General features: G+C 39.3%; 1 protein-coding gene across 2 annotated transcripts in view; it reads left to right on the top strand.

Moving 5' to 3' along the window:
• The window catches only part of smarca1 (SWI/SNF related, matrix associated, actin dependent regulator of chromatin, subfamily a, member 1), a 111611-nt gene that overhangs the window by 23605 nt on the left and 75630 nt on the right, over window positions 1-12376 (top strand). For both annotated transcript variants that reach the window (XM_059976961.1, XM_059976962.1), the window contains exons 3-4: window positions 8157-8237; window positions 9958-10124. In XM_059976961.1, the coding sequence (XP_059832944.1) occupies window positions 8157-8237; window positions 9958-10124 (248 nt within the window). The remainder of the gene's footprint in view (window positions 1-8156; window positions 8238-9957; window positions 10125-12376) is intronic.

Raw genomic sequence — 12376 nt, 5'->3', positions numbered from 1 at the left:
TGTACAATTAAAAATAATCTCCCATCTCTCACTTCTCGTGTTTCCATCCTCCTCACCAACCCCACAATCTTCCTCCACCCCCCCTTTTTTGTCCCTTTTCCCTTACCCTACTTCTAGCCAGCCCTACATCGCCATTTCCCCCACCTGACCCCTAACTCTACCAAACTGCAAATTTCATCTATTAGCTCTCCATCCTTGCTCTGGCTTTCTTCTTTCTGCTAATTGTTACCATTACCACTCTAATTACTTATCAGATTCCAATATTGGTAGCTTTTGTAATTCTGCATATCCCTTTCTAGCTGTCACTATCTTCTTTCTTCCCTCCATCCACTTGGCTCCCTCTTCCTATTTTTTTTTGTTTGCCTCTATTTATTATCTGCCTGCCTCTGTCTTTCGGCTCCACTGCTCCCTGCCCTCTACTTGGCTTGATCTATCCTGATGGAGGGTCTTGGCCTGAATGTCGAATGTTCATTTTTCACCATAGATGCTGTCTGAATTGCTCCAGCATTTTGTGTGTATTGTTCACCCCATCCCTCCTCTCCCCTCCCCTCAGTTCACCAATTACCTCTTGTCATCACTTGGTTGGAACAGAGTTTTTCTCCACTTTCCATTCTTAATTGTATTGCAGGATTACCCTGAAATCTCTCAAATTCCAATCCCCACAGACATTGCTTGGCCCTGCTGAGTTCCTCCAGCAGATTGTTGCTTCGGATTTCAAATTAACTATCTCTTTGTGCCTCAGATAAATCTCTCTACTCAGAGGAATCAAGTTCATAAGTTAGTGTATCTTTTTTTGTGTTTTCATTCTTTTTTTGCTCTTTACACTATTTAAATGATGTTTCCTTTTTAATATTTTTGCTTTTGTTTTAATACTTAACTCAGGTTTTAGCCAAGCTTATTACATTTCTCCCAATTGCACACATGTTATAGTGCATTTAAATTACAATATTTAGCTATGAAGCATATTCCCAGATCACTAGAGCCAGCTATCAATGTTAAAGGAACAATTATCCTAACATGCTGGATTAAACTATTTGGAGTTTAGAACTGAGCTGTGTGATCTGATAACCTCTGATGGCTCATAAACCAGTACAATTCTTGTACAGTTTGATCCCGACAGAAAACGAGTTCCAAAATATAATTTTTTAAATCCAGGTCTTCCCTTTTAGCTTGTTGCATAATCCCTGGGTAAGCTGCAGAATCAGACCAGTAAATCTCAAATAGTATATGTTCTTATTGATTTTAGAGTAATTGCTGTTAGATAAGTGTTTAACTCAGGAATAGAACATATTTCATGCTACTTAAAAGAAACCAAGTAGATTTACGATAGTAAGCATGCTTCTTTTGACCTTTTCTCCATTCCAGAACAGCTTAGAGAAGATGCGAGCTTTTACTTGGAAAATCTTTGAGCTATTCAAAGTAGGTAATCATATTAGTATTGTATTAGGTCTAGAGGTAAGGGAAGTTTTAACTGGAGCTATCTATAATAAGGCTAGCAGTGGAAATTAAAATGGTCATTGATAATCTAAAGCAGAAAGAGAAAATGTTAATGAAAGGCCGAACTTGCAAGGTGGAGACCCTTGGTTGCAACAGTTTAATTTGTCCAAGAGCTACTGCATCTTTTCTCCTTCATGCAATGTTGAGTTAGGAATATCTGTTCTGGTTACTTAATAATGAGATGTTTGTGGCATTATTATAAAATATATAGGACAGTAACATAAGACTAGTTTGGAAAATCCTGATGTGTATCTGTTATTGATAATCTGAGCTTCCCAATAACTTGGTGGCTTTGTAGCTGCACTTTGTAGACCAATCAAGTCTTCTTTCTGAACAGTAGGTTTTGCTAACAATGCTTGGCTGTGAATGACCTAGAGATGAACCTGGGTAGAGAAAATATATTGCTGATTTTTTTCTGTAATTATGTAGCTCTAAACATTTAAGAGCCCTGTGGTGCCCAGATGAAACATAATCAGGGCAATTGAAATCTGAAATTAAATTCTTAATTTTGGACAGCAGCTGTTGGAATAGTTACAATAACAGATTCATTTATTTTCTAATTTTCCAGTATTGTTAACATGGATAAAGTGAGGATTCACTAAATTCCCAAATCCAATTCCATAAGACATTGGAGGAGATTTTGGCCATTCTGCCCATTCAGTCTGCTCCACCATTCCACTATGGCTGGTTATTATCTCCCTGTCCTATTCTCCAGTCTTATAAATATAGAAACATAGAAAACCTACAGCACAATACAGGCCCTTCGGCCCACAAAGTTGTGCCAAACATGTCCCTACCTCAGAAATTATTAGGCTTACCTATAGTCCTCTATTTTACTAAGCTCCATGTACCTATCTAAAAGCCTCTTAAAAGACCCTATCATAACCGCCTCCACCACTATTGCTGGCAGCCCATTCCATGCACTCAGCACTCTCTGAGTAAAAAACTTACCCCAGACATCTGTTCTATACCTGCTTCCTTAGCACCTTAAACCTGTCTCATCTTGTGGCAACCATTTCAGCCCTGGGAAAAAGTCTCTGCCTATCCACACGATCAATGCCTCTCATCATCTTGTACACCTCTAACAGGCCACTTCTCATCCTCCTTCGCTCCAAGGAGAAAAGGCTGAATTCACTCAACCTATTCTCATAAGGCATGCTCCCCAATCCAGGCAACATCCTTGTAAATCTCCTCTGCACCCTTTCTATGGCTTCCACATCCTTCCCGTAGTGAGGCAAACCAGAACTGAGCACAGTACTCCAAGTGGGGTCTGACCAGGGTCCTATATAGCTGCAACATTACCTCTCTGCTCCTAAATTCAATTCCACGATTTATGAAGGCCAATACACCATACACCTTCTTAACCACAGAGTGAACCTGCGCAGCTGCTTTGAGCGTCCTATGGACTCGGACCCCAAGATCCCTCTGATCCTTCACAGGGCCAAGTGTCTTACCATTAATACTATATTCTGCCATCATATTTGACCTACCAAATTGAACCATATAACCATATATAACCATAAAACAATCACAGCACGGAAACAGGCCATCTCGGCCCTCCTAGTCCGTGCCGAGCTCTTAATCTCACCTTGTCCAACCTACCCGCACTCAGCCCATAACCCTCCACTCCTTTCCTGTCCATATACCTATCCAATTTTACCTTAAATGACACAACTGAACTGGCCTCTACTACTTCTACAGGAAGCTCATTCCACACAGCTATCACTCTCTGAGTGTTTCCCTTAAACTTCTGCCCCCTAACTCTCAAATCATGTCCTCTCGTTTGAATCTCCCCTACTCTCAATGGAAACAGCCTATTCACGTCAACTCTATCTATCTCTCTCAAAATTTTAAATACCTCGATCAAATCCCCCCTCAACCTTCTACGCTCCAATGAATAGAGACCTAACTTGTTCAACCTTTCTCTGTAACTTAAGTGCTGAAACCCGGGTAACATCCTAGTAAATCGTCTCTGCACTCTTTCTAATTTATTGATATTTTTCCTATAATTCGGTGACCAGAACTGTACACAATATTCCAAATTTGGCCTTACCAATGCCTTGAAAATTTTAACATTACATCCCAACTTCTGTACTCAAATCCCAACTTCTGTACTCTTATCTGGGTGAACCACTTCACACTTATCTGGGTTGAGCTCCATCTGCCACTTCTCAGCCCAGTTTTACATCTATCAATGTCCCGCTGTAACCTCTGATAGCCTTCCACACTATCCACAACACTTCCAACCTTTGTGTCATCAGCAAACTTACTAACTCATGCCTCCACTTCCTCATCCAGGTCATTTATAAAAACCACGAAGAGTAAGGGTCCCAAAACAGATCCCTGAGGCACTCCGTTGGTGACCGACCTACATGCAGAATATGACCCATCTACAACCACTCTTTGCCTTCTGTGGGCAAGCCAGTTCTGGATCCACAAAGCAATATCCCCTTGGATCCCATGCCTCCTTACTTTCTCAATGAGCCTTGCATGGGGTACTTTATCAAATGCCTTGCTGAAATCCATATACACTACATCTACTGCTCTTCCTTCATCAGTGTGTTTAGTCACATCCTCAGAAAATTTAATCAGGCTCGTAAGGCACGACCTGCCCTTGATGAAGCCATGCTGACTACTCCTAATCATATTATACCTCTCCAAATGTTCACAAATCCTGCCTCTCAGGATCTTCTCCATCAACTTACCAACCACTGAGGTAAGACTCACTGGTTTATAATTTCCTACTCCCTTTCTTGAATATAGGAACAACATCCGCAACCCTCGATTCCTCCAGTATCTCTCCTGTCCCCATTGATGATGCAAAGATCATTGCCAGAGGCTCAGCAATCTCCTTCCTCACCTCCCACAGTACCCTGGGGTACATTTTGTCTGGTCCCAGCAACTTATCCAACTTGATGCTTTCCAAAACCTCCAGCACATCCTCTTTCTTAATATCTACATGCTCAAGCTTTTCAGTCTGCTGCAAGTCATCACTACAATCACTAAGATCCTTTTCCATAGTGGATACTGAAGTGAAGTATTTATTAAGGAGCTCTGCTATTTCCTCCTGTTCCATACACACTTGATAGGTCCTCTTCTTTCATGTCTTATCCTCTTGCTCTTCACATACTTGTAGAATGCCTTGGGGTTCTCCTTAATTCTGCCGCCAAGGCCTTCTCATGGCCCCTTCTGGCTCTCCTAATTTCCTTAAGCTCTTTCCTAGTAGCCTTATAATCTTCTAGATTTCTAACATTACCTAGCTCTCTGAACTTTTTGTAAGCTTTTCTTTTCTCCTTGACTAGATTTATTACAGTCTTTGTACACCACGGTTCCTGTACCCTACCATAACTTCCCTGTCTCATTGGAACGTACCTATGAAGAACTCTACACAAATATCCCCTGAATATTTATCACATTTCTTCCGTACTTTTCCCTGAGAACATCTGTTTCCAATTTAAGCCTCCAATTTCCTGCCTGATAGCCTCATAATTCCCCTCACTCCAATTAAACTGTTTTCTAACTTGTCTGTTCCTATCTCTCTCCAATGCTATTGTAAAGGAGATAGAATTATGATCACTGAGAGATTCTGACACCTGACCAGGTTCATTTCCCAATACCAAATCAAGTACAGCCTCTCCTCTTGTAGGCATATCTACATATTGTGTCAAGAAACCTTCCTTGAAATCTTCCAAGAAATCTTTTCCACATAACCTTTTACATCTTTACTAATCAAGAACCTATCAACCTCACTTTAAATATAGCCGATGATTATCTGTTCCTTCAACTGATAGTGGGAGTTGTTACATTTACATAAGGGCTACTGCTGGCAGATGTTGGAAAATATGAAAGAAAAAATTGCTTGGTATTTGGTGGATGGTTTATGTTGTGTCTGGTAACTGCAAAACATAAAAATGAATTGAAAGAAAAGCAAGAGTGCCAGTAATGCAAGACTTAACTTTGTCTTTCACTTTAAGCGAGGCGTGCTCAGTGGCGTGCCAGCATAATGATCTATGACATTTATGTCCTTTACATATAAGATGCAGTACATTATATAAACAACAATGTTTAATCAAATGATATATTCATAATATTACTGAAATATTAAATGCACAACACTAATTCCTGCTTAGCTATGAAGTCAAACACAATATAGAATGCATCTCAATTTATATACAGTACATTTTATATAGTATATAATACAACCACTTTGTAGACATCCACAGCATAATAAATTTTAAATTGTTCCATCAGGCCTAAAGATTTAATTACTATGGAGGCTTTCTTACTGTAGTGGGATAATGTCTTTCTTGACAAGGGGGCTTAGCAGGTGAAACAGTCTCAGGTTTTGTGACCTCCTCTGTGGTGGTTGTATGAGCTGATTCGGGGACTGCAGGAAGAGGTTCTGGCAGCAGCCCGCCCACTCAAACTTTCAACCAATCACTGTCGTTTTACATCAACAGAGCACTGCCACTCATATAACAACTGAGAGGTCTGCTCTGCCCAAGTCTCATACTCCTGTTCGCCTTTTAGGGGTGGGCTTCATTCTCGAGAATAAGTGGAAACTACCATAGCTGGGACTTTGGACCTGGGTATTTTTCCATTTATTCACCAGAGAGGTAAGGGCAGATACTAACTCATAATTCTCACTCTTCCCTGCGGGGCGGGGACTAATTAGACATTCTAAATCTGACCACTCCTATCCCTCACTCCTCAGAAACCTTGTCTTTGAAGTATCGACTTGTGATTCGGTATGCTCCGCAATCTTAACTTTGCCACCAACTTTAACAGTACTTAACAGGCGAATAACAATTTGTCCGGAGTACGAGCATCTACCCCACTTAACATGCACGCATTGGATACGGGTAACCCTGTGGATGAACACCACTGCTCCACCCTGGCAGTATCTATGCTAGCACAGACTTAAAACACACAACCCACTGGTTCAATGCTCAGGGCAATCACACAGTATCCAATGAAATCAATACCGGAACAAAACCCCTACAATTATAACCCTCGAGTTCAACCTGTGGCGCTAGTCTAGGGGAAGACAGTTCCCAGCCCCGCCAAATTTGTGAAATCTTTTTTGTGTGGATCCTGTGTGATGTTTTCCCTTGTTATAAATCAGTACCATGAAATAACAAACAATAAACCAAAATGCAATTAAACAATTTAGCTTTTTAATTCTTAATTTGACTAGAGGGTTAGTAATGAAAATAAAAAGGAAAAGGCCCATTTTAATGAAACAGTCTAATGTGCACATTGGAACTCACAATTTTCCCCCAGGTGTCATCGACTCCCAGCCCCATTCCATTTCCACTTTGTCCTGCAGTTTATGATCTCTCCGTTCTGTCATCTTCTCTCTCCATCTTCCGCCGAACAAAAGCCTGGGAATCCTTCTCTCTCTGGCACTCAAGAAAGAAAGCACTCCCCTCATTGGACAGTGCATATTTCAAAGCTCCCATTATGTCTAGTCGTAACCCAAACACTGCAGCCACAGAGAAACCATTACATTAGCAGTGAAACCTTTCCCAGGGCATAACATTATCATTTAATAATATACATGTTCTTGTTAAAAACGAGCTGTGCCCACTGGTTTTCAAATCTGCACCCTAACTACATAACATGAGAGGAAAAAAATATATTAGCGTAAAGCCAAAGAAAATGGTTAGTCCTGAAATGCAAATACATAGAAATTAAATATATTTCTATGTATACAATCGGAAATCTCTAACATAATTGTGGTGAAGTTCACTGGTCCCTTCTTTCCATTTAACTAGAATTGAAACTTCAGAAAATAATGCTATTCCTCATACATTATATTTCTTTTCCATGAGGTATTTCTTTATGTGTGACTTTAAAACAAAACATCAATAGGCTTTACTAGCTTCCCATATGACACAGTAAAAAGGTGCAGCATCTTGTCATATATGCCAGAAGATAAGGGGTTCAATTTTGGTCTTTGTTACTCTATCTGAGTGAGCTCTAATAGTTTAACAAAGATTGTGATTTTTTTCAGTGCCTCAGATCCTGAGATGACAAAAGGCTTTGAAAAAGACTGGCAAAGGTCAAAAGGGAAGGAGGGAAAAAGTGCATCATGACCATAGAAGACTCATTCATGATTTCAGTGAACAATGTTACTGTGCTGTAGCTTGGGTTGAAAACTGAAAGGAGAGATTCAAAATGCTGTTGAGGGAAAAGATGGCAGAGGAACATAAACTGGTAGTTTGTAAGAGCAGAATGGTTGGAAATGGGTGCTTTGAGGAAGTGACACTACTGGTTTCAAAAGGATTGGAGTCAGTTTCTGGAGAGAGAGAGAGAGAGAGAGAGCTGGTAAAATATTGTTAAAATTTGCAGATAATAGAATAAAGATACAGGCCATTGGTATAAATATAGATATGACCCTATGAAAATTTTCTGACCAAAAAGAAAGAATCTGGCATAAAATCAGACAAAGCTAGTTGCAATCCATAGTAAGATATTGGTTATTACAAGCATATGGAGCCCATAGAGGAGGTACCACTTATCTTTGTTGTGATACATTTGCAGACCTGACTATCTTGATGACTAGTGGAAACATTGAGATGTGAAAAGGTTTGATGAACTTTTTAAGTTAAAGAACCTGTAGGCATGGCTGAAATTGTTTTGTTTTTAACTTGCAGAGCTTTATTTTGCAAAATAAACAACCTCCAAAAAGTTCAAATACTGGAACTGATATGGATCCGGAATACGAAGAGAAAATGGTAAGAATTGATCGGAGGATCTAAAACAGTAATGCCTGTATTTTATGTGTACATATTATTGCAAATCATTTATCAGAGTTTTTCTAGGATAAAATCTGTATGAGTCATTGGGCCAGTATCTAAAGAGGTAGGGGCAGTTTTAACTTTGGGTGTAACCTGGGTTCAACAGAATGTTACTGAGAGTTGCTATAGGTCACTTTTGAGATCCTCTTTCCAGTTTGTCATTGATATTGAGAGAAATATTGGTCAGTGAGTGGGGCACAAAGAGCAGAAGTCAAGTGGGGACGATAGCAGAAGGTGTGTTTTGTGAAGTCAGTTGGGGCATAGTGGGATAGCTGAGATTGCCGGGAGAGATCAGGGCACAAAGTGATTGGATTGGATGGCGGAGGATTGTGGAGAACAAGAGGACAGCAGTTTGTAGAGAATGGGGTGGGCAATAGGTAGTCTGGGACTTGATTTTTGCATATATCTTGAATATGTTGTTACTCTTACTGGCTTGATCATAATGTTATAAAGGTGCAGTATGGCACAACAATCCTCACTTTATTTTAGCTGCTGGTTTTCTTTGCCCTGGGGACCTGTCCTAGAGGGAAAAAAGGATCTAATGCACCTCATTGCCAAACTTAAAAGAACAACCTGTTTTCTGGAAGCAGGTTAATTGTTTGCTGGATTTGAAAACTGTTTATTTCAGACCTAAACTAGATGTGAAGTTTGTGCTCCTCTCCTTTCATCATATTGTTCAAATCATACTTGTAAAGTTATTTAATATATATGATGTTGTTCTCAGAATGCTGGCTCTGTGGTTGTTGATTTTAATTTGCTGGCAACTTCAATAGCTATGATGAAACAACAGTAGCAGATACCATACGAGTACTTTTCCCAGTGATTAAGACTATGTGTTACTTCTTGTTGATGTGATCCTAATGTTCATCTTTCCAATCACAAGGCCTTGGAGCTGCAGCCATCCTAGCCCTCAAGATATCTCATCCTCAGGTCCGACCACTTGAAAAGGCCCTAGTAGCCTTATAAGGCTGGTAATCAGGGACATAAAACCAGTTGCAATTTATATAAATAAAATGTTCAGAATAAGTAAAAATTGAAAATAAACTAATTTGTAAATGAGTTAAGGCATGTTAAGAGCAAATGGCGAAAAGATGTGGAAGCAATAAAATTAACGAATCCTGCTTTATTAATTAAACTCACAGCATCATGTGAATGACCACTAGCAGAATGCTTCCAGGTGCGAGATACGAAGAAATACTCAGGAGGTTGTGGTGGGATTAAGGCAGTCACATCTGGTCTTAATACCTTCTTTACTTTTATACTCTAATGCATGGGCATGGAAATCCAAAAGCACACTCAACATGCAATTTAGCTGGTCTTTCCAGACCTGCCAGTGCATCAGTGTGTTAAAGCTAACTGGAAATATTCAACTAATTTTATTATAAATGCTATAATTTAGTCTTGATGAAATGGACTGGTTTCTTTTTGAACCTACTTTCAAAGGTGATGAGTGATGCACATATGAATATGATTTCTTCTGTGTATCTAGGGTAACATAGACTTCATAACTAAAGACAAATATTGGATGTTTTTAAGAGGGAAGCATCTTGTTTATGGTGGAAATGGAAGTTCCATTGTATCAATGAAGAATTTATTTGAAATGCCAAGAATCAAGTTTTAATTGCAAATTATTTTGTGTTTTTTTTTTCATTTTCAGAAAATGGACCGAACCAAAAGATTTGAATTTCTTTTAAAACAGACTGAGCTTTTTGCGCATTTTATCCAACCAGCTGCTCAAAAAGCCCCATCATCTCCACTAAAGTTGAAACTGGGAAGGCCTCGAACAAAACTGGATGAAAAGCAATCACTGCTTTCAGTTGGAGAGTAAGCAGCATTCAAAACCATAGCATTTAAAAAGAAATGTTGACCTTTCTAATGTCTTTTTAAAATATGACAGAATCTGTGTGTTATCAAACACTTTTCATCTCTTAATAGTTTTTCAAGAGCAAATCAGTATGAGAACCAATCAACCCAACCTCAGATTTGCTTGTCATAAATATTTAGAACCTATAATGATCAAGTGATTCTTAATTTTAAATGCTCTTCCCCATTTTATTTTCATAGAGAAGGGTTTATTAACTTCCTGAATCTGATGAATGATGGCTAAAAAGTCGTTATCATTTTACTTTTCAATTAGTCGTGAATCTAGTGTCTATTTCAGACAAGCTCAATAAGATCCAAAATGAGAAAAGATGAGAAGAGAGACACAAGATGATGTGTCCCTCAGAAGATTATGCAATCTGAAACAACAGTCAATCTGCTGGATGCACTTAGAAGGTCAGACAGCAACTATGGGAGGAAAGGAGTTGTCCATGTTTGGGTCGGAACCCTGAATCAGAACCTGAACTATCATCAATTTCTTTCCTCCTATAATTGCTGCTTGACCCACTGAGGTCTTTCAGCAGATTGTTTCTTGTAAAAAGGATGAGGAGTATTGGTGCTGTTTTTCATCTTGTTTGTTTGTTTGTTTATTTATTTAGTGATTACTGCATGGAAACAGCCCCTTTCGGCCCAACGAACCCACACTGCCCAATTACACTCATGTAACCAATTAACCTACTCACCCCTATGTTTTTGGAATGTGGGAGGAAACCCACTCAGTCATGCGGTGAACATACAAACTCCTTACAGTCGGTGGAAGAATTGAATCCAAGGTTGCTGGTGCTAAATTGGCATTATGCTGATTGCTACGCTACCGTGCCCCCACCTCCCATCTTTTCTTTATTTGGACGGAGACCTTTCATTAGGCATGACCTGTTGAGTTCCTCCAGCATTTTCCAGCATCTCCAAAATCTCTTGTGTTTATTGGTATATGGAATGAACTGCCAGAGGAAAGGCAGGAACAATTTCAGTTGCAATATTGAGAAAGGTTTTACTTAGACTGATGTATGGATAGGAAGGATTTAGAGCAGGGATTTCCATCCTTTTTTATGCCGTGGACCCCTGCCATTAACCAAGGGTCTGTTGACTCCAGGTAGGGAACTCCTGATTTAGAGGGATATTGCCTAAACACAAGCAAATGGGACTAGTGCAGGTAGGCATCCTCGTCAATATTAATGAGTTGGACCAAAGAACCTGTCTGTGCTATATAACTCTATAACCTATTATTATAATTCCGTAAATCTTTCCTCATCATATAATGTTGATGCGAGCCTTTCAGTATATTGCTATGGTTAATTTAGTTTTGTGTGTGGCATGAATATAAACAGGTGTTGGAAAAGCTGTGAAGGACTTTTAAATTTGTTCTGCGTTCATAAAATAAGTTGCATTTTAGTTTTCTTTTGAGCAATCAGCGTAAAAATTTTATTTAGCATGCTTTAGAATTTGTTAGTGTCAGAGTGGCAGATTTTCTGGACAATTGATGTTGCAACACATCTTTAGCACACCTTTTTAGGTAATATGTAGTACTATAATACATGTTTCAGTATATCCATTAAGCTCGAAGGGTACATGGAATTTAAGTGATTGCCTGGAAAGGCAGAATTATAGAATGAGCCAAGTAGAGAATTAAAAAAAAAATTTCTACTGCTTTCCCAGCATATATGGTGAATAAACTCTTCTCGAGCTTCCAGCCAGGTATAGGTATCGATTTTAATCGACGTTTCAATGACCAATTCTGCCATTTTCACCAATGATGATGTCTGGACATGTCTAGTATGGTGATATTTATACCCCTATTGTCTGTCCCTCTTGATTGGTTTGTCCTCAGCGTACAATGTAAGCAAGGTGGCACGGCAGAAACCTGAGTGGATGAGGACTGACCAGACAGGAGGGATGGATGATGGGGTTATACATACCACCAGACTAGACAAATAGAGAGTTTCTGGGACCATGAAAATTCATTGGTTGTCCAATGGTAAATCTTTGCAAATGTGTTTTAGTTACCTAGAACAATGATCCATAATTCTGCTTTGAGTTGTGGACCTAATAGAAAGCATCAGTCACTGCTTTGAACATCTTCCATCTGGTGACATTAATTTAAGCTGTGATCTGCACCCACATATTCCTCTCTGCTGTTACGCTGTTCCTGCAGTGTTGCAAAATAGCAGTCTTTTCCTGAGACATTCAGCTTTTCT

Source organism: Hypanus sabinus, chromosome 8 (assembly GCF_030144855.1).
Source record: "Hypanus sabinus isolate sHypSab1 chromosome 8, sHypSab1.hap1, whole genome shotgun sequence".
In the NCBI taxonomy this organism is placed as follows: Eukaryota; Metazoa; Chordata; class Chondrichthyes; order Myliobatiformes; family Dasyatidae; genus Hypanus; species Hypanus sabinus.
Note: the sequence above shows the minus strand (reverse complement) of the source record. Positions and strands in the feature narration are given on the sequence as shown.